The sequence below is a fragment of the Oryctolagus cuniculus genome, chromosome 16 (genome assembly GCF_964237555.1).
Source record: "Oryctolagus cuniculus chromosome 16, mOryCun1.1, whole genome shotgun sequence".
NCBI classification, from domain to species: domain Eukaryota; kingdom Metazoa; phylum Chordata; class Mammalia; order Lagomorpha; family Leporidae; genus Oryctolagus; species Oryctolagus cuniculus.
In genome coordinates, this window is record NC_091447.1 from 51,237,642 (window position 1) to 51,262,565 (window position 24,924).

The following is a 24,924-nucleotide window of genomic DNA, read 5'->3' on the forward strand; positions in this document are numbered from 1 at the left end:
TCGCAGCAGATTGTTCTGGAAGCCAGGTGCTCTTGACCAGTGACAGACCCACAGTGGGGGAGCCCTCTTTATGACTTAGCTGCTCCTTGTACAGGATGCAAGGCAGGCCACAGGGGAGGTTTCGGAATGAGATGCTGTACAGTGCAAGCAGTGCCTTCAGGATGGCCATTTTCACCGCACTGAGTTTTCCATCCTGGGTGATGTGGTGCAGACTGGGAACCTGGCTCCTGTCCCGTCCGTTACAGTAGTATCGCCAGACATTGTTTTCTATCCCAACAGCACCCAGTCCACTAAAGCTCTGCACTCAATGTTGGTGGTGAGTCAGGTTTCCCTTTCATTTCCTCTTACATGTTTCCCAAGGGTATCTAGACATTTCTCCCAAGTAGTGCGACCCTGTTGTCCGATTTGTCTATATCAATCTAGGTGTGTATGTAACTTTTTAAAATTAATTTATCAGAGAGAGAGAGAAAAAGAATCTCCCACCCACTGGTTCACTTCCCAAATGATCACAGAACTGGGCCGATCTGCAGCCAGGAGCCAGGAGCTTCTTCCAGGCCTCCCACGCAGGTGCAGGGGCCCACTGCTTTCCCAGGAACATTAACAGGAAGCTGGATCAGAAGCGGAGCAGCTAGGACTCAAACCAGTGCCCATATGGGATGCCAGCGCCGCAGGTGGCTTTCCCGGCAATGCCCCAGCATAGCCACAGCATACTCCTGTGTGTAACCATTAACTGAAGCCTCTTTTACTCACAAGAAAAGCGTCGTTTGGGTGGTAAACCGCACGGTGACCCGCTCCTGAACATTCTTCCTACTCCATTTGACGATGTGAATGATTTATTTGATCCCAAAGACTCCTTGTTCCTAGGTGAGCGGCTAAAGCTGAGGCTCCGGGATAATTCTGGCTGCTTGGTCTTCTTCATATCATTTTCTGGCATCACCTGCATGTCTCCTAGAGGATGCAGAGGAAGGTCGGAGGCTGCAGAGAAGGGGTCACCAGGCTGAGCAAGGGCAGGGGTGAGTAACCCACCCCGCTTTCTCCTGGCCTGTGCTTCCACAGAGCCTTAACCTAACCTGTAGGACAACGGGTGAAGCCACAGCGGAGTCTTGGCATTTGTGACCTGTGTCCCGCCGTGGACATCCACAGCGGGCACCCGTGTCCCAATGAACCAGCTCAGAGCTGCCACAGAGTCCGGACAGGCACGGAACCCTCAGAAGTGGCACTCTGAGGCAGACCTTCGGGCAGCACGGCTACTGCTCCTGCACCCCCAGTAGATAACGCAGCTGCAGCAAGGGGGGGCCAAGGCACAGTGGCTCACGCCGGGTCTGTGCCCCGGCCGGCTGGCGCAAATGCCTACGGAGACCACCCCAGGTTAGAAGTCTCGCAATGCTTCATGTCGCTTTGCTGTTAACTAACGTTTAGGGTTTGTTATCTTTCGTGGACCTTGGAAATCTAATTATTTATAATACCCAGTGACATTTACACTTGGCTAGATATATTCTGCTTGGGCAGGAACGCATCACGCTTCGAGGGCGTGCAGGACGCCTGAAAGGAGGTGGGATTATCTCTAACGCAAAGCACCCGGGCGACTCGCATTCTTTCTTGTGACAAAAACGTGATCTGCAAAACGTCGATTCTCCAAAAGTCTCCTTAGCCGGTAGCAATTAAAATACAGAATAAGGGCAAGATACTGGAACCGACACCGTTGGTTTACCACTTCACCCCCAACCATGAAATGCCAGTTTATGCATCTAAACACATCGCCGACAACTCCAGAGCATTTGGCTGAGAGCAGGGTGACCCCCACCCCCTCCCCGTACCAGGACCCTAAGGGACCGGCGCGCCCCGAGTTCTCCGGGGCCTGGCCGCCAGGGGCCAGGCGGCCGGGCCCGCTCCCTCCCGTGCCGGCCGCCCGCTGGGGCGAGAATCACCCCGAAACGGAACGAGCGCCACTGACGCCTCCCCGCGGGTCCAGGGGTGTCCTCGGAGCAAACCCCTTGGCCCTGGCACAGCCAGGAGACAGCCGGGCGCGTGAACACACACACCGCCCATCAAAGAGTTAAAAGGGACGGTGCTGGGTGGGGGGGTGGGGGGAGTCGCGACTGCGGGTGGGGGCCAGAACCCCCGCGGGGCGCCGGCGGACCGGAGCCGCGGGAGAGCGTCCCTAAGCCCAGTTGCTTCCCCTGGGAGTCGCCCGCGCGCGCCGCACCTTCCCCGCCCGGGCCGGGACGCCCCCGCCCGGCAAGGTGGGGCGGGGGCGGCCGCGAGCGCGGCACGTGGACCGCGGCGCCCGGAGGCGGCGAGGCGCGCTCCTCCCCGCCCGCCCGAACTTTGCTGCGCGCCCGGGCGCTGACAGACGGCGCCCTGCCGGGGCGCGGCCCCACTCGCTGTTAAATCAGCCCGGGGAAAGGTGACCGGGAACGCGCCGCCGGGCAAGTCGGAGCAGGAGCCGCTGCGGAGCGCGCGCGCGCGCCGGGGGCCCCTCGCCCGCACCGCTGCGCCCCTGCTCGGACGCCCTCCCGGGAATGCCCCGCAGCAGCCGTCCCGAGGCGGCGGCGCTCCTCCGCGTCCACACGGCCCGGCCGATGGCACCGGGGGGCCGCGCCTCCTGGTGACAGCGCGTTCGCCTTCCACCCAGCCGCCCGCCAGCCGAGTCCGGAGGAAAACTCGCACCTGCCCCGCGGAGCGGCGCGGCTCGCGCGGGGCGGCATGGCCCGGGCTGCGCGCATCCTCGCCTGGGTCCTGGGGGGCCACCTGCTGGGACTGTGGGCCGGCGGCCACGCGGCGGACGCCCCGCACCCCCGACTGCGTCTGTCACATAAAGGTCAGTGCCTCTCCAGACCCTCTTGCCTATAGCAAATGGGGGACACAGTTTGAAGTCTTCTCCTGGGCTCGTTGTGGTCATCAGAGACCCTTAGGGTGCACCTGGGAGACGCTGGTGCCAGACTCCCCCCAGAGAGCACCGCGCGTGCTTGCCAAGTCGGGAAACGGTGCGAAATCACACGCTCACTCCGAGGTGGTATTTTTTTTTAAGCCTTGTAAATATTAGATTTTATTAATGAGAAGTTCTCTCCTGGTGGACGCGAGAAGGTAGGCGGCAGGTTGTGAGCGGCTGCACGCCCAGGGTAGCAGCTGGCGTTTCGACGTGAATTGATTATCGGGGAGGGCTTTAGAAATGGGGGTGCGATTTGTTTGTGTTCCTGGTTTGCTTTGGTTTTCTAAGTGGAGAGGGGAAGAGGAGACCAGTCCCTTTCTCCCGAGAGAGATGACTGCCTGGCCACCACGACAAAGTGCCCACCATGTAATTAGAACGACTAATTAATATAAATTAGCTTTCCGGTTGCATGGATGATGAGGTTTTTTTTTTAATGCGCGGCTAAACAGCATGCAGAGCGTACTGGCACTCCTGGTAAACTGACTATCTTGATTGTTCAGTGGTCATTAGCATCTGTTTTTTGCATGTAAATTCATGTTGCTTTCCTGAAGACCTGTCTGTCACGGTGTTTTAAATATTTCATGCTGCTCTTTCGTCTTGGAAAGCAACAACACACTCATAAATAAATGAGCTCTGGGCTTTGCATCAGGACCAGTAGGAACCAGTCAGGAACAGGGTTGGTGATTCCTCCTGGGGGTAAACAAGCAAACAGAACCCAAGCTCTGAGAAAGTGCCTTTGCTGACTTAGGAGAAATTTGGAATAAATTATCAGGAAAGGAGCTCTTATTGTCACCAGTCAGTGCGAGAGAGACAACAGGTGCAACAGTGAGGATTAGACAAGGAAACAGTTTTGTGCTGGAAGGTCGTCGGCTGCCCCTCGCCCCTGCCGGACAGAAGTTTGCCTTTTCTCCACGTAGGTGGGATATGTACCACGAGACAAACCGAAAGGGCAGCCTCGGTTTTCTATGTTGCGTTTGCTGGGTTTTGTCTCTTACTGGACAGTCATCAGTAAATAGTCACTTCAGAAATCTCTCCTTTTTAGAATAAACTGAATATTTTCTTAAATTTTCTGCATCACGGTGGAGTGGATAACAAGCTTAAACTCATTGGCACTAACTTGCTAGAGCATCTGAAATACGGTGCACAGCGTCGGCACGAGTCTTGATTTCGGCAGATGTATCATGAGATGTATCATGCCGTCATGGTCAAATATTCCTAGATGTAAAACTTGAAGGTGATAGGATATGCACAGAAAGGAATGCCGGGGGTGGGGGCATGGGGAAAGCATTGTTTGGCAAATGCATCATTGGTCTTCTACAGATAAGTTGCCAGCCTGGGCGAGCTCCGTTCTGCCGCGCCTGCTGTTCTCTCCTAGGCTTCATCCCAGGGCCCTGGGTTTTCCATGTGTCCCTGCCACCGTGCTTTTCAAGGGATCTTCTGTTTACGTGCCTTAGGAGAGCTTACCGTGTGTGGGGTGGCACAAGACAATACTGTGCCTGACAGTGTTGCTGAGTGCGTGTTCACCTGGGGACGGATGTGACGAGTGGTGGCAGGAGGAGAGCTGCTAGCATCTGTGTGGAGACCGCGGGCCCCTCCAGCGTTCCCTTTGGCTTCCTTAACCTTTTGATTTAGCAGAACCAACTGGAAATGCACGAGGTTTGTTTTCATGCAAAGATAGGAAAGAGCGTTCCCTGAAACTGGATTGGTCTCGGGTGTGCGATTGACATAGCAATAGCAGCGGAGAGACCACACCTGACGGCCCACCGGAAGCGGCCAGTGCTTCGTGTTCCACAGGTGCCTCAGCCCCCTTGAAGCAGGCGTGCAGTCCGAGGCCTGCCGTCCCAGGACACCTGGGAACCACCCCTTACCTCGCTGCACCTGGGCCCGCAGACACGTTAGAGGTTTCCAAAAGCTGGGAGTAACGTACTTCACAGTAATCTGCCGTCTTGCGTGGTTTTCAGTGGTGACTTTGGGGTTGTGGGTGAACTTGGACACTTAACACTAGAAGGGAGTGCACAATCGTTCAGAATACGAGCACCAGGTTTGTGTCTCTGCTCCTCTACAGGGGGGCTGACGCCTCCCTCTCCCCGCCAGCAGACAACTTGCATGGGCTCCCTGGAGGTGGCATGACAGCTCAGTCCAGAGGTTCTCTGCATCACAGGGCTCTGTGCCGGATAGGGGAGGGGCAGGCGTTTCCCTCGAATCCTCCACGTCCGAGATAGCGTTTGGGAACACAGGCCCCTCGTGCTTCTTCCCAAGGAGAAGGAGAAAGTTCAAGTGCCAAGGAGCAGGAGCTCAGCGCCGTAACAATATGTGCAGGACACAAGTGTCCAGAGAACTGGCCTCCCCTCTCCTCCACGCTCCTCCATTTCTGGGTGTCGCGCGTTCTGGAGAAGAGACGGGGAGGTGGAAAGGTGGTGGCGTTGGCCACATCTCCCCTCTGCCCTCTTCCCACAGGGCCCAGGCTGCCTTCTGCCTCCTCCCGCTGAATCCCCACCCTGTCCCAGGGTGATGAAAATACGCTAACTCAGGGCGAGCCTTGTGGCTAGAAAGACAGAGGATTCCTCTTGTTGCCATAAGACTCTTGCCTTTTCATGTACTTTACAGCTACAAGATAAACTGAGCTAAAAATTGAAACATAGAAAAGAGGAAAATGTCAAGCTGTCGTCCTGCTCTGTTAAGAATTTTTGGTCAAGGTCTGTGTTGAGGTTAAATGTATCGGGCAAATATTTGAAAGATTATGAGTAGTTGTACGTGAAGGTAAATTAGCTCAGCCGAAGAGGGTATGATTAATGCGAAACTATAACATTCTGCCCCAAAAGTTTCCTTTAAAAGTAGCCGTGGGGAGCCGACATGGTGGTGCAGGGGGATAAGCCGCTGCTTGCAAAGGCAGCCTGCATTTTGCAGCCCCAGTCCCGGCCCAACTGCTACGCTTCCCATCCAGCTCCCTGCTAATGCACGTGGGAAATCGGCAGCTGACATCTCCAGGACGCGAGCCCCTGCCGGCCAGGCGGGGACCCAGGTGCAGTGCTGGGACCCTGGCTTCAGCCTGGTCCAGCCGCAGCTGATGTGGCCATTTGGGAAGCCAACCAACAGATGGAAGAAGATCTCTCTCTCATTCTACTTGCAAGTAAATAAGTAAATCTTTCAATGTACTTCTTTAAAAAAATATATAAATAGCTATGGGGGGCTGTTTTGCCCAGTGGTTAAGACCCCGGATGGACACCTACATCCCACATCATAGCGTCTGCCTCTCGGCTCTGGCTTTGCTCCTAAATCCCAGATTCTTGCTAATTCATGCCATGGGAGGTGGTGGCAATGGCTCAGGTCAGTTGGGTCCTCAGCCTCCATGAGGGAAATCTGGATTGAGCTTCCAACTTCCAGCTTTGGCCTGCCACAGGCCCAGCTCTTGCAGGCTTTTGGGGGAGTGAACCAGTGGATGGGAGCCTTATTTGTTCGTTCTTTCTCTCCTTTCCCTCCCTCCCTTCTCCTCCCTTCTCCTCCCCTCTCCTCCCCTCTCCTCTGTCTCCCCCTCTCTCCCCTCCCTCTCTCCCTTCCTCTGCCCCCACCTCCCCTCCTCCCCTCCTGCCCACCTCTCTTTCTGCCTCTCAAGTAAACTGACTAAATAAGAACTGCCGTCCTCATGACCTGTCAAGAGAAGGCAGGGCGGAGCGTCCTGGTGGATTGCCAGCTCCTCCCTGCGGAGAGCTGCTTTCTCCTTATCTTTCACCATCCCGCAAGGCCAAATCCACCTTCCCGATCATGGAGCTCAAGGGAGATAAAAACGAAGGAGCCAAGATCCATGTCAAAGAAGAAAGCAATGCACGTGGAAAGCCCCAGAAATCCAGTCAAGGGGCCTGGCAAGTGGAGAAGGTGTTCCAAGTTCCAGACAGGATGGAGGGATGGTGGAAGCCACGGAGATGGCTGCTGAGGCAGACAACCCCTCCTGGCGCGTCTGGGGAAGAAACAGTTAAATAAAGGCACAGCCGTGGCCGAGGAGTGCGCCGAAAATACGTTGACATTATAAATGTAGATGTAAGCATCGAGATATATCCATACATACGGAGTGTGTGGTAGGGTGCCGGTATGTCTGCATGTGAGAATTCAATACAGTGCAGGTTTGTCAGCGTTCAGAGAGCTCGGGGTTTGAAGTTGGGGGTCTCGACTCTGGCTATAATCCTCCTCCCTGGAATGGAGGGAAGAGCCCGCATCTCAGTTTGAAAAATAGGGAATCTTTGTTTACTTGCATTTTCCACTTTTTTTTTTTTTAGATTTAATATACATGTGTTTAGAGAATCAAACGGAACAACATTGTCTCTGAATGCACTTGGTGATCTAAAATGATGATGTCACTGATGTTGCCTGAGGACCGATTATAAATCGCGAATGTTGGAAACATGTCCTAAGAAGAAGAGCTCTTGGGAAAGGCACGAATTCAGATTTCAATAAGTGCCAGGATCCCGCACTTACTTATTTATGACAGAAGTTGGTCATACATAGCATAAGAATGTATCGTTTATCCTGATCGACTGACTTTTCTCCAAATCCCATCTTCCATACATTTGACCTTTAGTTATAACTTGGAAGATGGTTACATCATCTGTGCATGTCCAATGTTCATGGCCAATATTTTTTTTGCTATAAAAGCTTCATATATCCATGTATTACACGTAGCCACCCTATGCCACATGTTTTAGAATTCTTTCCATTTATAAGAAAAGAAAAAAGACTTTGGATTCTGGAAGAGAACAATGCTAAATAATAGTCTGATCATCCTGGAGGCTGTGGTATTTATTTTGTATGTAGAGCAAATAAAAACCAATGCAGTGACGAAGCCAGTTTTTCCTGACCCATCTCATAGCTTTCGTTCCTTAGCCAGTAACTAAGTATGTATCAGTGATATTAGTCATACATCCCTGTGAGCTAGTAAATAAAACTGGTCATAAGACAGGATTCATAAACGGAGTGGTTAGATAGGACCCAGGAGTCAACACTGGCCTACAGCCCCAGAACTCCGTCAAGGAGACCAGTGAGAGTTTCAATGTGGATTTACTAACAGTCTTTATTAGAAAAACATCACTGGTTAGGATGTGAGCAATGGCAATACATTTGATTGAGTTTGTTTTATACAAAATATGCTTTCTGTAGAGGGACTCCATGGAAGGATTGTAGATGGTACCATTCCATGAATTTTTTTATTTGCTACAGACAAGAATTGCCTCTGCTTCATGTTGGTGCACCTGGATATGCGAAAGGTCCTGAATGGGTCTAAGAGTTAATTCGCTTCTAATGTAGGTGCTGCTTATTAGAAATGAGAATTAGAAGATAATTGTTCTCCAGGCTAGAAATAGGGCCAGGAGGTTGGCACACGGAGGAATGGTTAAGTCACCCCTTGGCACATCCACATGCCATATCAGAGTGCTTGGGTTCAAATCTCAGCTCTGCATCCGATACCAGTTCCCTGCTCACGTGCACCTTGGGAGGCAGCCGGTGGTCGCCCAAGTGCTTGGGTCCCTGGCACCAGGGGGAATGACCTGGGTGGAGTTCCAGGCTCCTGGCTTAAGCCTGACCCAGTCCTCACTATTGTGGGCATTTGAGGAGATGAACCAGTGGACAGGAGATCCTTCCCCTCTCCTCCCTTCCCCTCCCTTCCTTCTCTCTCTCTCTCTCTCATAAAATGAAAATTAGTCAAAAAAAAAAATGTTAAACCTGAAGAAAAATAAGAGGAAGTCAGGGTGAGGAAAAAGAGGCAGTGAAATTTTTAAGTGAACTGGGCAGATTTGGAGCTGAAAACTTTGTGAAACCATTTTGAAAATTTTTGGTGATGACAGTATTCTGTACATAAAATAATACCTCTTCTTGGTTAATAAATATGTGACAGCTTAGTTTTTATAATAACATTCTTTCCAAAATTTGGGTTGTCATAATTTTGCTGTCCATATCATTTAGAGATTTGTCATTTAGAGGGATGGCCTCTCTTTCTTTCTGGAATGAGACTACTTCTCAGTGTGTTTTTATTTATTTATTTTTTTTGAAAGGCAGAGTTACAGAGGGGGAGAGAGAGAGCGTCCATCTGCTGATTTACTACCCAAATGACTGCAGGAGCTTTATCCGGGTCTTACATGTGGGCACAGGGGCCCAAGGACTTGGGCCATCCTCCACTGCCTTCCCAGGCACATTAGTAGGAGCTGGATTGGAAGTGGAACATCCGGGGCTTGAACCGGTGCCCATATGGGATGCTGGTGCGCTAGGTGGTGGCCTAACCTGCTACACCACAATGCTGGCACTGCCCCCCTCAGTCCTATGATGATATAATAAAGCAGCAAATCATCAAGTTGGTTGTCACTGGTAGAAATTGTTAGCAATCTGTGGAGTAAATTTTGTTTCCTCAGTGATATCTACAGAAATCCTCCCTGGGTGGTGAGAGAGTGGCAAAGGCCCACGCCTTGACCTGGGTGTGCACTGTATTGGAGTGTGGGCTGCAGGATCCAGAAATGGCACTCGGCCTGCACGCCTGCCCCTGAGTGGCCTTGCAGAGAGTTAGAAATATACCAGATCTGATATTCTATCACTTAGAACGTTTCCCAAAGAGAGTGGAGATTTAGCTTAGCTTCTTAGTTTCAATAAACAGTGCCACGACGCTGTTAGCAGTTGTAGTTGCAATGTCTGACACTTAGGAATGCTCTATAAATTATACAAAAGATGATGGTTATTTTTTTCACATAGTTTCATCTAACATTGGAAGCATAAGAGAACCTGTCTGTGCTGGTGGGTATTCCTTAAGCATCGTTCTCTGGGCTCATAATCAGGAGACTAGTGACCAGACTGGGTGTTTTAGAGGCTGGGTATTGGGTAGGCATGAAAAGGACGTCCATGCCGTCTTTAAACCAAGAGTTATAGCCTCTGATGCCGAGAGAGCATTTTTCTAACTACGCGATCATTTCAAAGAACAGGCACCTTGAGGACTTGATCCCTGGCCCTCGTGTGGCCCTGTGGTCGCCAAGGGAGTTGATAACTCAAGAAGTTTTCGGCCTTCCTGGTTCTAATGCCTCGTTCAGGATATCCCCACCACCACCCCAGCGTGGCCAGTGCCCTGTCATTGTGGCCTCCCTGACTGGTATGGAAAAATGAAAGAGAAAGGCTTTAACTTGCCTGGCTTCTGGCGCTCTGAAGTGTATTTCCACACCTGCCCCTGGTAACTACGGACCGTCCGCGCGGTCTGCTCCAGGATTTAGTTCGTGGCCCTGGCACGGTGAAGCCAGGAAGCGGGTAGGCCCAGGTATCGTCACACTCTCCCAATGTGCTTTCAGGGGCCTGGAAACCCTGGCCTCAGAGGAGGCCGCATGATTCGAACCTGGCTTCGGTGTGAACAAGTTACTCACGTTGTCCAAGATGAACTTTCTCATCCTCAACCGTTGTGACAGAAGATGCAGAACTTTGATTCCGTGAGCCAGTGCAAGTCAATGTGGTAGAATGCTCAAGCCTCAGAAAGCTTTTCCTAAATTCCAGAATGAATCAGAGGGGGTTCAGTGAGAATTCGTCTACACTGCCTCCCTTTCTTATTCTAAAGCAATCACGAGCTAATTGTTACAACTTAAAATGAGGGAAGACGCTTCTGGAAGCTTTAAGCTTGACAGCAAAGGTTTTCTTTCGCGAGAGCCGGCTCTTATTGGAATAGATGCCTTGAAGGGACAGGGGACCTCGCTGTCTCGCGTTTGAAAGTTACGGTAGGGTTATTTTGCTCATGACTTAAGGAGAGCTGAAATTTTATCTGCGGGCACCTTGGAAACAACAGTCCGAATCCACAAACTAAACAGCGACAAACAATGGTGACTGTAGACCCAGCTTTGTGAAATGCAAGCGAACTACTGTTACCAAAGCCAGACCACTCTGCCTGAAGTTAAACTAAGCCAGGTCCTGTGGGCAGCTGTCGGCTCAGCGGGGGGTGTGCGGGGGGAGTGAGGGACAGGCGTCTGCGTTTCCCTGGGGAACAGGTAGGACAGCTGGTGCCAGGTGCAGCTCCCGACACCGCGTGGTGTGCGTCCGTGTTCAGAGAGCAGGCAGTCGGCTAGAACAAGAGCCTCGCGAGCCGTGTTTCTCAAACGGGAGTCTGGGGGGGGGGGTGAGAAGGAGCTGTGTTTCTCAAAGGGGAGTCTGGGGGGCGGGGTGAGAAGGGGACCAAGGAAACGAAGGAATCCTGAGCAACTGTTTATGGCTGCTTGAGTAAAACACACACGAGGAGACGCGCTGGCGCGCTCCGCCTGTTCCGCTCTCTGCTCGCCCTACTGTATTGAGTGAAGCAGCTGGGGTGACCAGATGGCTGCCTGACCCAGCAGTCGGAGTCTCTCATCTGCGCTGCCTTCCCCTCTTGAATCTCCCCGTCCCTGCACTTGTCACCCCTGCGTTAGCGCCACAAGCTCTCCTCCCTTTCTCGTATCACTGCTGCGTCCTACGCCTGGGTGTGGTGGGCTCCAGCTCGCCTCTCTCTCCTCCTCTCCTGTCTTATTTCTCCTCCACCTCAAACCCACAGTGGAAAGAAGACATACTGGTAGCAGATCATGCATTTTTGCTGCCTAATTCAATATTAAGACAACATGACCTTTGCATTTTTTTAAGAAAAAATGTTGAAATTCATTAGGCATTCAACATTGATTGAAATCCATGACTTAGGAAATATCTGCAATATGGCATGAAGCGCTTCCTTGCCGCCAGACAGTGGGTCTTGTTCTTCCTGTGGGACCCCGTGCTCTCGGGCACCTCGGGATGGTGGCGTTTGTGCAGGAGAGGAATGGCGGCCCTGGAGCGGGAGAGGGGAGCCCAGCCCTCCAGCCAGCCGAGTCTGGTGCTCAGCCGAAGTCACACAGCAGCCAGGATGTCACTGATGGGAACTCATCTGTACCTCGCGGTGTTGGTTCATTTTCTGGGGTTTCAGGCTTCCACTCGGGGAAGCCAGGACAAGAGGAGGGGTTTATTTGCAGGAAAGAACAAGGGAACAGCATCGCTCAGAGTGGGTCTCTCTGGTGGTTTTTAGATCATGAGACCAAGTCCAGAATCAGAAAGAGCAGCAGCCCAGAGAAGGAGACAGCCAGCAGCTGGGGCCTCTGAGTCTCCCTGCTCCCCAGTTCCTTCTAAGAAACCACAGCACCGAGGGCGCTTTCGGTTCTGAGTCTGGGAGACCCTGGGGGTCTGCGGCCCCATGGGAACTGGCCTCACCGTGTTGCAGAGAGCTGCTTACCGCCCCGATGGCCCTTTGCCCAAGACTGAGACAGAGCGTCCCTCCCGGACCCAGGCCTCCCGGTGTATCTGATTCCTCCCAAGCCCTTTGGAAAATGTTAGCAGGAGACAGCATGTTGTACAGGAAGCTGGCAGCTTGAAGCCCCCGGTGTGCATATGCAGCATATGAGACTGGGTGCCGCTGTGGAGCTGCGGAGACCTGGTTCCTCCAGCCCCGTCTTGCTTTGCCTCCCTTCCTGTGGTTATAAAGACGAATGACCACTGTGTCCCTCAGAGGATCACTGTGGGGACAAGTTAGGTTTGTCACAATGTAGACGTATGACATCATGGGATTATATCTTGTGGTAGCCTCTAACTTATGTAATTGTCCTTAAATACACTTTCCATAAGGTCAAGAAATATTTTTTATAAGACCCTGTGGACAGAGTAAAATTAATTCTTCAGGTCATTTTTAAATCCTGTAACTACTACCTGGGTGTTTGCTTTTTTTTTTTTTTTTTTTCTTTTTCTGAAGTGAATTTCCATGTTATGGTCAAAGTGACAAAATTACAAATTCTGAGTTTATTTTCATAAGAGGCAGAGCTTTTGCTCCATCGCTCACCTGGAGGAAGGCTCGGTTGGGTCTCGTTGCAGAGGGGATGATTTACGAGGAGTTTCTTCTGCCCCTCTGCCAAGCTAGAGGCAGAGTGGAGACGGAAACAGGTTGAGCCAATGCTACTGGAGTGTGGTCTGCGGGCGGGCAGCGGCAGCCGCCCTTGGGAACTGGTGAATCGGGTCTGCAGGATCATGTGTCCTCTCTCGGGTCCATCACCTAGGAGGGGTCATCTATTCAAATGCCCAGATGATAGCGTTGGTCTTCGATGTACTTGGATTCATAGGACTCCAACCATACTCTCACTCTGCAGCTAGTATCGTTCCTATTACCTCTGGTTGTGTATGGTAGTGATCCCAACTTGGCACGTGTTAAGTATCTTCGGTGATTATTTATGATATAAATTGTGGCACATCACCCCATGATTGAGCTCACATGAGAACGTCTAGTGTTGGTCAGTTGTGGAGCAGTATTTTTTGTAAGATTTTAAAAAATCATCCCCTTGGGGGGTAGGGGTGGGGGTGAAAAAGAAAAGAGAAAAAAAGTCATCCCCTGGTGGGAAGCTTTGCTGGACTTGATGACACTGAGATGCCAGGCGCCCCTCGGCCCTGGTCTCGCACCCTGACTCCCTCCTGCACGTAATTGTTAGGATGTCTCACGTCTCCTCGCTCTGTCACCACGGACCTTGATCTCTCCCGGACCGGTGACGCCGGGATGTCCCAATCAGCTCATCCTCTTGCATCACACTCTGACCTCCCCTGGGCTTAGTGACTCAGGACGCCGCCCATGCTTCCTCCCTGGACCCCTCCCAGACGTAGCGATGATAAGGTATCTCACCCACTCTCCCTCTGTCGCACGCCCTCACCTCTCCCTCAGGGACCAGAGAGCTTCCGTGTCTTTTTGGGACAGATGTGTTCATTGTGTCGTTCACTTGTTCCGTGAGTACTTGTTGAGCTTCGTCAGCGCTCTGAGTGTCAGGTTTGAGTTTTAAGGATAAAAATGTACCAAAGTCTCATTAATGCAGTGTGGTACCCTAGCTACGACCCTGGGGTTGTGAAGGGTTATTGGGGAAAAAATAATTAAGGAAATCTGAATAAAGTATGGATTTTAGTCAATAAATAATGTATCGGTATTGGTCCATTAACTGGTGAATGTGCCGCGCTAATGTGACATGTCAATAACAGGAGGAACTGGTTCTGGGTTTATATGGTGATGCCACAGCTTCTCTGCATATCGATCGCTATTGTAAAATAGAAAGTTCAATGCATACACACCCCTTATTCAACCCTGCTTCCAAGATGCGTAGCTGTAGTCTAAAAGGAGACGAGTCGCGAATCAAGACAAAGCCAAAGCCGGCTTTTTAATGCACTGAGCGTGAAGACAGGGTGCCACGAGGTATGGAGATCCGGAGTTCAGTCTGGAAGATGAGCAGGAGGAGCCGGAGCAAGAAACGCTGGGCAGATCCGCTACGTGTCTCACTGCGCCTCGCACCCTTCCTGCCTCGCTGCAGTCTTCCCACCACACGTAATGCCCTGTGTCCGCCCAGGAGCACGAGTCTCCTGGTACCTAATTACTTTAATTCCATTGTGATCATAACTGCTGCACGCAGTTAGCCTGGTACGTGGTCTCTGTTCTTGCTACATTAAATTACCGCATTTCTCTGTGGTTGTCAGGAATTCTCATTTTCTTTGTATGAGTAATACACGGTTACTGCAAGTTTAAAAGCAGGCTTTGAAACTTTGGAAGACGGTTGCATTGCATTTTATTGTCTGAATTCTTAGACGCTAATGAAATTTAAGTGCTTAATAAATATATTTTATCTCTTGCATCCAATGTACAGAACGTACTTGCTGTATCTGTCCACGTTAGCATTGCCAATCTCAGTTCTTTTGTCGGATACCACCAAAAATACGTTCCTCTTAGAGAAGGCAGAGAATGAAATGATGGCGTAGAGGAGCACTGCAAAGGCAAGAAGAATTCGCCCAATCTGAAGGTGAATCCAGAACTGCCTTAACATTAGGTGTTGATTAGCCGTTCATTAAAATCTCTGTCTGTCAGGGGAAGGAGAGGGTGGTAGAATCTGGACCGTTCTTAGGAGCGTTGTCCCGTGTTACACAGCCTCTCTTCCCACCGTGATCTCCCGGCGTCCCACAGAACACCTCCCTTCCCCGCAGTGAGGCACTCTGAAGAAACAAGGCCGGAGACGGGCGCATGAGAACTCGACCAAGCAGAAAGCTAAGAAAGCCAGAGCCGTGGACGAATCAGCAGTGTACCCACCATCTTGGTTTTTGAGGAAGGCCCTAACTGCCCCAAAGAAAGAGTTCTGGGTTGTTTTTTTTTTCTTTTAATCAGTTTGTTCTCCTGCAACGACATCTTATGAATAATAAACCATATTGCTTTATATTCAGCCTTTTAGAAGCGTAGCTGTTGGTAATAACATGAGAAGAAAAAGCTGTGATTATAAGTTTTTGTGCTTAGTTTATGCAAGGTATTTTAACATTTTTCTTAACCCAGGTTATTTGAGACAGGATTTATGAAAAGTTGATCTTCCTAATATTTTACTGACTCTATAAACTGCAAAACTGTTTTGCTATATATGTCCTTAACTTATTAAAATCAATCCACAGTATATTTTTAAATGCTATAACTTAAAGAGTTTTTTTTTTCCTTTTTGGCACCAATTAATCAGATACAGTACACCTAGCATGAAACTGTAGACATACACAGAGATGCCAAAATTACAGTTCGGAAGAAAGTATTCTTAGCAGTATTAGAAGTGCATAATAATGGAAATGGAAAGTCCTTAGCCATTTTAGTTTTACAAACTAAAGTCAAGCTGTCTGAGTAAATATACAGAAAATAGCATCTCGTCTATCTTCAAAACAAGAAAAAAAATATTTTTAAGCAAATTGTTGGAGGAAATAATGGAAAGTAAAATTTACGGTTTTGAGAGGCAGAGAGTGCCAGCGAGCGCAAGTTTCTGCCGGCTGGTTCACTCCCCACGCGCCCGCCCCACAGCCGGGAAGGCGACTCGGTGAGGGTCTCCCACGCGGGCGGGTGGCAGCATTCCGTCACCCGCTGCTCCAGGGTGCACAGCGGCTGGGAGCTGGAATCCGAGCAGGCCTGAGACCTGAGCCCAGCCCCTCCGCTGTGGGTTCAGTCCCACCAAGCAGCCTCTCCAATGGGTCCTTCTGAAAGCCACTCCAGTATTGATGAAATGCAGCTTATTTTTCCGCATCTCAAGGAAAATAAAAAACAAGAAAGGGGAAAGAAATTGCAAGCATGACATTGTCACAACACACGTGTCACTCGTATTTCTGCTTAGATGATGCTAACTGACAAATACTTGGTAACTGCTTAGAATGAGTACCAGGAGGTTGAGCTTGCTGTCAGCGTAGAGAATGGACAAACTCGAGTTAACCATATGGTGCGTTCTTAGAATAGCCACACCACTCGTATTTAAAATGTAGATCAAAACGAAAAAATGGAAACCTTTTAGAAGTCGAATGTTACAATTTAAGTGGTTGAGATGCCCAGTTATCTGTGTCATTGTCCGTTTCCACTAATATGCGAAGCAGAACTTTCCCTTTTCGCTTTGTCCAGAAAGAAGAAAGTTAAAAGGAAAAAACCAGGACTGTGAAATGCTGGAGTGGGTCTCACAAGCCACCAAAAGATATTGTGACAGCTCCGTCATTAGAGGCAGTGTTCAGTCTCTGCCACACATTAATATGGTCTGGCTTCCGTATGATGCTCCAGGCAAAAGTCCCCTGTAATAATATTTAAGTAACTGTAGGAAGAAGAAAAATATTACAGTGAAGTCAGTTACACTTACATGTCAGAGAGCAGAATTATATCTTGTCATTATATTTCTCAGAAGTGAGACAAAAGTTACGGACTGGGCACTGCTTTTAACAGATTTTTTTGCCAAATGTTTTTAACTTGCTCCAAAATGTGTATGCCCAAACTGAAGTCTGATATATTTTAGGATTCTAGACGAATTTTTCATAACCAGAGGAAAAAAGGGAGCTCTGTAAGGCTTAAGAATGAATAAAATTGGAGGAAAATCAGAAAAAAATAAAGCCAGAGGGTCAATCCCAGTGGGAAGATCTACACACTAATCACGCAGGAATCGGCCGTCTTCAGAAACACAGTGGTGTCTCTGATGGACAAGGGCTCCAGGAGATGTAAAATAAACACAAGCGTATGCCTTGGGATGCATAATTTTGCCTGCAACGTATCTGCATTTCCAGTCAACAGATAGCAACAGTCCAATGCTGTTCATCCCCTTAGTCTGCTAATTTATGCCCACTGCATTGTTGGCACAGACCTTGGGTTCGTTGCTTCATTTTTCGAAAGTCCAGAATACCATTAATGGGAGAAAACGAGTACAAAATTGCCATGAGTTAACTTTGGCTAGAAAAAAAAAAAAAAAAAAAAAAAACAAAACAAAACACCGTGCTTGACAGCAAAGCCCTGTGCAGGGACCTGTCCCCACCAGGCACACGTGTGTCACCGCCGTGCTGCACCTCCGGCCTCCACTCCCCGTTCACGCCCTGAGCCACCAGAATCTCTCTTTGTCTTCACTGTTTTTCCCCCTTAACAAACAGGCCCAGCTGCCACTGCAGCCGGCAGCCCACACCCCCCAGACGGCGAGAGCCGAGGATGGAGCCAGAGCGAGCGTCACAGCTGGGACTGGCTGACTTTGGCATCTGAATAATTCGGGGTGGGCCCATTCCGAACTTTATTATTTCATTTCATTCTCTAGCCGCTCCTGCCGGCCTGGACGCTGAGAAAACAGATCCCGGTTTTCCTAAAATGCTTTCCTCCTCGCGCTGTCACTCCCTGGCACCTGGCTGCTGGAGAGGAGCACATCGGGTGTGATGCACACTTAGCTCCCCCAGTTCTAAGCACTGTTTAGAAAACAAATGTGGTAGAAGCAGACGTGGTAGTGGGGTCCTGGGTGCCTCCCTTGTCTTTCTCTGCCAGGAACAGGTGGATCCTAAGTAGCACCTGTCTCACTGCTTGTGCTGAAGAGGAAATGAAAGAAGTGTTAATGCATTCAGAACCTGGCACCTGCTGATTGTAGGTGTTTGACGGAAAGGAGGGAGGGGGGACCTGCGAAGGGGACCTGGTCATCGCACTCGGTGGCTGAGACCAGTGCTGGTCACGTGGCGTCTGCTGTCTCTTCCTCCAACCCCAGGTGCTCTAAGTAGGGACCGCAGCTTGGGAAGGCTTGGGGAGCGTTGTGCCCAGGGGAGGACTTCGCTGACCGTGGTGGGAATTCTGGTGATGCCCCCCACGCTGGAGTCATGGTGGCCGAGGCATCCAGACGCGTGGCCCTCCGGATCTGTGCGTCTTCCTGGAGCGCGAGTGAAATCTCTCCCTGGCAAAGGAAATCCCCGTGTCTCCTAAGATTTTAGTGAGGGGTAACCCTCCCCTGGCTACTTCCTTCCTGTAGGGCCACCAGGACGAAGTGGGGGCAGACCTCCCAGCAGGTCAGCAGGGGACTGCTGGGGTGGTCTGGGGTGACCCGGCAACTTCTCCTTATTGAAGCCACCTGAGTTGACACAGCTTGTTTGACAAATAGGCCACCCTTTCTGTGTGTGCTGAGACGGCTGTCAGCCTCCTGGGGGCTGGCACAGGGCTCTGCTTGCAGTAGAGGGAGCGCCCTCTGTCTCCGCACCCGCACCCGGAACCTGGTGGGGCCAGGAGCTCGGGGTGTGGGGGTCCCTCATTCACAAACCAGTTCTGCTCTGATGGGGGAGTCCCCTGGCTAATTAGAAACAATACAACCTGCATTCCTTGTGCAAATTGTTTTTATTTTTTGAGTTTAGAATGCACATTTTATGCACCCCCTGTAAAATGTCAGTATTTGGAAGACACTGAACACACATTGAAGACAAAATTTTTTGTTAGGGTATATAAATATATCCTTTGGCTCTCAAGGAAAATGTAAACCAATAAATGTCATTGCTGGTTTTCTTTCAGAATATTATAAAATTATGTGACTATAGTAAATGAAAGATTAATGTCAAATTATGCAATACAAAGAGACACAGCACAGTCTTTCTTCACAGATAAAACAAATGGATTTTTTAATGTCTTCACAATTTTTTATTTCAAGAGAATCTGGAATGGTCACCCCAACAGAATGGCAGAATTAAAATGCCATCATAGCTGCGATTGCTTAATTTTGTAACTTTAATTTCTGTCATTTTGTAGATTTGCCAGTCTCTCTGGGTCTTTGTAGAAAGTCCTGTGTTTTACAAAAAAGAAGCATATGACATTTTTTTCAGAATTTTTTGTTCATTAACTCTTTGTGAGTCAAATAGCAAACTGTAGAAAAATAATTCCTTAGGAGACTTCATATGTGAAAAAAAAATTCATCATTTCTTTTGACTCAAAAAAAAAAAAAAGAAAGAAAGAAAGAAAAGAAAAAAGAAAGCAGCAGCTGCCTCTGTTCTGTCCAGAGCTCTCTGTTCTGCTTTGGCTGTAAGAGTACCCTCACCAGACATCCTTTAGCTGTGGTCCTAGCCTGCCGGCTGCTCCTGCCTCTTGGGAATGTTGGTCTATGGGGAACATAGTCCAAGCCTAGGAGAGCATCGTTGTCGAGAGGAGCATCCCCCATGTCCACGGCTCTCCTGACAATAACTCACAGGCAGGGTTTGGAATTCCGCACACCTGGACCTTCACACAGATGCCGCCGCTGACAGAGGCGCTCGGCCATAAATCACACTTATTGCAGAAGGAAGCTCTGAAGTGTGTTTTTTTAACAAATCTTATTTTTTAAAAGACTTATTTATTTGAAAGGTGAAGTTACAGAGAGAGGGAAAGACAGAGAGAGAGGTCTTCCATCTGCTGGTTCATTCCCCAGATGGCCGCAATGGCCGAAGCTGGGCCGATCCGAAGCCAGGAGCCAGGAGCTTCTTCCAAGTCTCCCATGGAGGTGCAGGGGCCCACGGACTTGGGCATCCTCCACTGCCTTCGCAGGCCACACAGAGAGCTGGATCGGAAGTGGAACAGCTGGGTCTTGACCCGGTGCTCACATAGGATGTTGCTGCTGCAGGTGGAGGCTTAGCCTGCTATGCCAAGTGTTTTTGCCACTTCTATCAGTAGACTGCTCCCAAGTGCACTCAGGCATATTTGAATTTAATATTTGCCTTCTGAGGTATCTGCATTGATGAGAAAGAGTGGGCTAATCTTTTGCTACCTATTTGATTACATTTCATATGACAGTCTCACCAGTATGAGGAAATGGAAAAATAAAAACTTTCTCTTACATTGTTCTGCAGACTAAGTCCTCTTTTTCTTTAAGAAGTGAAATGGTTCCTTTAGATTCAGTAATTATCTCAGGTTAGTAAAGAACGACTATAGTCTAAGAATATGGTAGCAAATACAATTGCAAAGTCTAAATGTACTTAAACATGAGATTTATAAAGCAAAAATGTTACTGCTTTTATTTTTCTGAAGAGTTATGTATTTATTTATCTGAGAGGCAAGAGTGACAGAGAGAGGAATCTCCCATCTGCTGGTTCACTCCCCAAATGGGCGCAACAGCCAGGCCTGGGCCAGTCCAAAGCCAGGAGCCAGGTGCTCCGTCTGGATCTCCGTGGCGGGCAACAGGTTGGACCCTCATCTGCTGCTTCCCAGGCACATTAGCAGGGAGCTGGATCAGAAGTGGAGTAGCTGGGACTTGAACCAGCGCTCTAATACAGGATGCAGATATCTAACTATCGCCCTAACCACTAGGCTAGACAACTGCCCCCTGCCTACTTTCTTTAAACAAGTCTTATGCACATTGTTGTTGTCAGCTTTAGGCATATGTTTCAGTTTTTATTTGTAAACCTCCGTAAATACATCAAAGCCAGTGAACAAAATAATGTCACACAGTAATGCCTGCACTCATCATTAAATTTCCAGCATGCATTCTGCAGACGGTGTTATAGAATATAAAGGAAACTCCTCACTTCTAATCTCATTCTATCCATTCTGAGCTGTTTACATCATATAAAAGGAGACTCTCTCAGGATTTATTAAATTATGTATAAATCATTTATGTAACCATTCACTGCATGCCTACTTAAATTACTGAGTACTATGATGCTAGGTTTCTATTTCTTGGAATTTTTTTTAATATTTATTTTTTTTTTTTGAGATGCAGAGTTACAGACAGAGGGAGAGACAGAGAGGTCTTCTACCTGCTGATTCACTCCCCAAATGGCCACAGTGGCAAGCCGGCCGCCCTTGCTCCGTGCGAACGGCACCCTTCCCTGTGCGTGCCGTCTCAGGGATTCGAACATGCGCTGCCCCACCTGCCTGGGCTCCCAGGGTTGCATGCCAGCGGTCCTGATCCTCCTCTTACCAACCTTCCTCCACCACCTTCTCGACCACCGGCGCAAACGCAGGTGCCCACCAGGTCCGATGAAATCCACTTCCTCAGGGTTTCTCGGGCCCGTTTGCCTCTCTCTGGCCCCACGAGTGTATTTTTGGCCCCGTGCTTTCTTGAGTAGTTTCCTGACTGAGATCACATATCCACCGATCCCATGGACTGGGCTTATTAAAAATGCAAATCCTACTCATTTCATTCTCCCAGAATAACTCTGTGATGGAAGAATGCACGTTGCCTTTCAGATAAGATGCGTGTTTCTTGGCCTGCTGTCCCAGGCTTTTCAGGATCTAGGCCCTGTTGATATTTTTCCATTCTTGTTAGCTGCCTCCTGTTGAGTGGCCATCTCCTGTACGGCTAAACTCTTAGACATTCTGGAGAAGAGTTGAGCTGTACTTGCCTCCAGGCCTTGACCCCTGGCGCTTCCTGGAATGCAGCTCTGTCCTCTCTCCACCCTCTCTGCCCATTTTGCTTACCGTTAGCATCTGCTCATCTGCGCACAGACGTGATGTGTCTTTCCCAGTCTTCCCTCAAGCTCGGTGGCACCCTAGTCACACTTTGTAAAACTCACGATGCGGGGGCCGGCGCTGTGGCATAGTGGGTAGAGCCAACACCTGCAGTGCCGGCATCCCAGATGGGCGCTGATTCGAGTCCCAGCTGCTCCACTTCCAATCCAGCTTTCTGCTATGGCCGGGAAAGCAGTGGAAGATGGCTCAGGTCTTTGGGCCCCTGCACTGCATGGGAGACCTTGTGGAAGCTCCTGGCTCCCGGCTTCAGATCAACTCAGCTCTGGCCGTTGCAGTCATTTGGGGAGTGAACCAGCGGACGGAAGACCTCTCTTCTCTGGCTCTACTTTTCTCTGTAACTCTGTCTTTCAAATAAATCTTAATAAAAAATAAAAAATAAAAAAACCAGCACCGTGGCTCACTAGGCTAATCCTCCGCCTGCAGCACCAGTACTCCAGGTTCTAGCCCCAGTTGGGGCGCCGGTTCTGTCCCAGTTGCTCCTCTTCCAGGCCAGCTCTCTGCTGTGGCCCGGGAGGGCAGTGGAGGATGGCCCAAGTGCTTGGGCCCTGCACCCACGTGGGAGACCAGGAGAAGCACCTGGCTCCTGGCTTTGGATCGGCGCAGCACGCTGGCCGTAGTGGCCATTTGGGGGGTGAACCAATGGAAGGAAGACTTTTCTCTCTGTCTCTCTCTCTCACTGTCTAACTCTGCCTGTCAAAGAAAAAAGAAAGAAAAAAACATGATGCTGCCTTGCCATGTTTATCTGTTAAGTTCTCTAGGTTCAGCTCATGGGGAGTAGCAGTGAAATGTCATTCATCGGTGTGTCACGGGTACTTCTCAACACCTAGCAGACAGTAAGCACTCAGCAAATACATGGATGCATGATTTATGCTACGGCCAACTGGTCTCTTCGGTTCCTTGTAAGAAACACGGAAAAAAGCCGTCCTCTCTTGCACAAACGCATCTTTCTGAGCCTGGAGATAAAATGGTCTATTATGCACAGATAATTCCAAACTTATCCACAAATATGTTATCCATAAACTTTATCACTTTAGGTTGCTATTACTGTTTTCATATTATGAAAGAATAATTTGTCTGCATCCTCGTGGGAATTCCACGTCAGCATCTTTGGTAAGACCTGGTACATGAAGCGACCTCTTTTAAAAGCCATCAAACAGTGATTTACAGTTTCTTCCTTCACAAAATCACTTAGTCACCAGTGTATTTGAATTATAAATTCCAGTAAAGGAACGGGAAGCCATGTGTGCTCTGTGACAGTTAAAAAATACTTGATGGGGTCACTTTCATCCCTTTACAGTTAACCTCAGGGCATTTACCAGCCCTCACATGTGAAATGGAAATTGGTCCTTCTCAAAGATTACACGTAAGGATTGTTGTAAGCTGAAGACTATCTAGGAACACAAAACAGTGAACACAGGAAAATAATGCAAAGGAATTTGTAGGCACAAAATTTTTATTTATTTATTTATTTGAGAGGTAGAGTTACAGACAGTGAGAATGAGAGACAGAGAGAGAGGTCTTCCGTCTGCTGGTTCACTTCCCAATGGCCACAACGGCCGGAGCTGCACTGAGCCGAAGCCAGGAGCCAGGTGCTTCTTCCCGGTCTCCCATGCGGATGCAGGGCCCAAGCACTTGGGCCATCCTCCACTGCCCTCCCAGGCCACAGCAGAGAGCTGGACTGGAAGAGGGGCAACCAGGACTAGAACCGGTGCCCATGTGGGGTGCCGGCACTGCAGGCTGAGGTTTAACCCACTGCACCACAGCACCAGCCCCAAAATTTTGTAATTCTAAAATGCATTTTGTACTTTCATGTTTTCTTTCTAAAGCAATAATTCTTGGTATGCATTTTGGAATAAACCAGATCACTTCCTAAAGTGAGAGGGCACGGTAGAAAGCAGGTAAACCAGCGTGAGTCGCAGTGTGTGGACAGTGTGGCTCAGCAGGGGTGAGGTTGGACAGTGTGGCTCAGCAGGGGTGAGGTTGGACAGTGTGGCCCAGCAGGGATGAGGTTGGACAGTGTGGCCCGGCGGGGGTGAGGTTGGACAGTGTGGCTTGGCGGGGGTGAGGTTGGACAGTGTGGCCCAGCGGGGGTGAGGTTGGACAGTGTGGCTCGGCAAGGGTGAGGTTGCATCTGGGCTTGAAGGTGGCCTAGGACCTGAGATGCGGAGAGAACAAAGAGGGGGCCTCGCAGGCTGAGCACAAAGGCTGGTGTGAAGGGAGTTTTAGGGGAAAGTTGAAGTGTTGAACAAGAGAAGGGGCTGGCATTGTAGCCAAGCAGGCTAAGTCTCCGCCTGCAGCACTGGCATCCTGTATGGGCACTGGTTCCTGTCCCGGTTGCTCCTCTTCCGATCCAACTCTCTGCTATGGCCTGGGAAAGCGGTGGAGGATGGCCCAAGTGCTTGGACTCCTGTACCCATGTGGGAGACCCGGAAGAAGCTCCTGGCTGCTGGCTTCAGATCAACACCGCTCCGGCCATTGTGGCCACCTGGGGAGTGAACCAGCAGATGGAAGATTCTCTCTCCCTCTCTCCCTCTCTCCCTCTTTCTCTCTGTAACTCTGCCTCTCAAATAAACAAAAATCTTTAAAAATAAAAAAAGAAAAAAGAAATATTATCAAGTAAACAGGCTACAGCCAATTTGCTAGTTCTTTTATTCTTAGCAGAATCATTTTAAGAAGGGTTGGAGTTTGACCAGTTGCGAGTTCTGTAAAAATTAAACTTCAAGGATTATTCCTCTGCATCTTCCATGCCCACGCTGGTTACCTCTAAGGTGTTTGGTATTTTTATTTGATCTAGAATTTTCTTATTCATGCCAAAGAAAGGAATGCAGAGAGATTTTTTTTATTATGTAAAAGAAGCTATAACATGACCAGCAGTTGCCCTAGGTGGATCAAGTTTTGGAACAATCCAGATAGTTCTGTATTGTTCATCATAGTTACTGCCAAAATTTGAAATGTGTTTGTAGTACGTATTATACTCCATTAGCCAAAAGGTTAAGAGACTAGATTCACAGATAATTTACAAGAGCTATTTACCCCCAACAGAACCCAATTATTGAAGTTGCACAAACACAGATTTGGAAGGGACCCCAACAAGCTAGCGAGTGCGTGGCCTGAACATTTCAAGGGCATGCATTTAACAAGTAAACTCATTTTACTAACTTTAAGCAGGATTGTTTAAAATCTCTCCTGATGAACAAAACTCCATTTAGAGATGAAAGCCCTCGGGAGGGGGAGAGGGTTTGTGTTTCGCTTT

At 49.4% G+C, this 24,924-nt stretch overlaps 1 protein-coding gene across 1 annotated transcript in view; it reads left to right on the forward strand.

Moving 5' to 3' along the window:
* The first annotated feature begins 2,278 nt into the window (after positions 1-2,278).
* SEMA3E (semaphorin 3E) overlaps positions 2,279-24,924 on the forward strand; it is a 245,100-nt gene continuing 222,454 nt past the window's right edge. Inside the window, exon 1 of the mRNA XM_051853020.2 lies at positions 2,279-2,821. Coding sequence (XP_051708980.2) covers positions 2,707-2,821 — 115 coding nt within the window. The 5' untranslated portion in view covers positions 2,279-2,706. The remainder of the gene's footprint in view (positions 2,822-24,924) is intronic.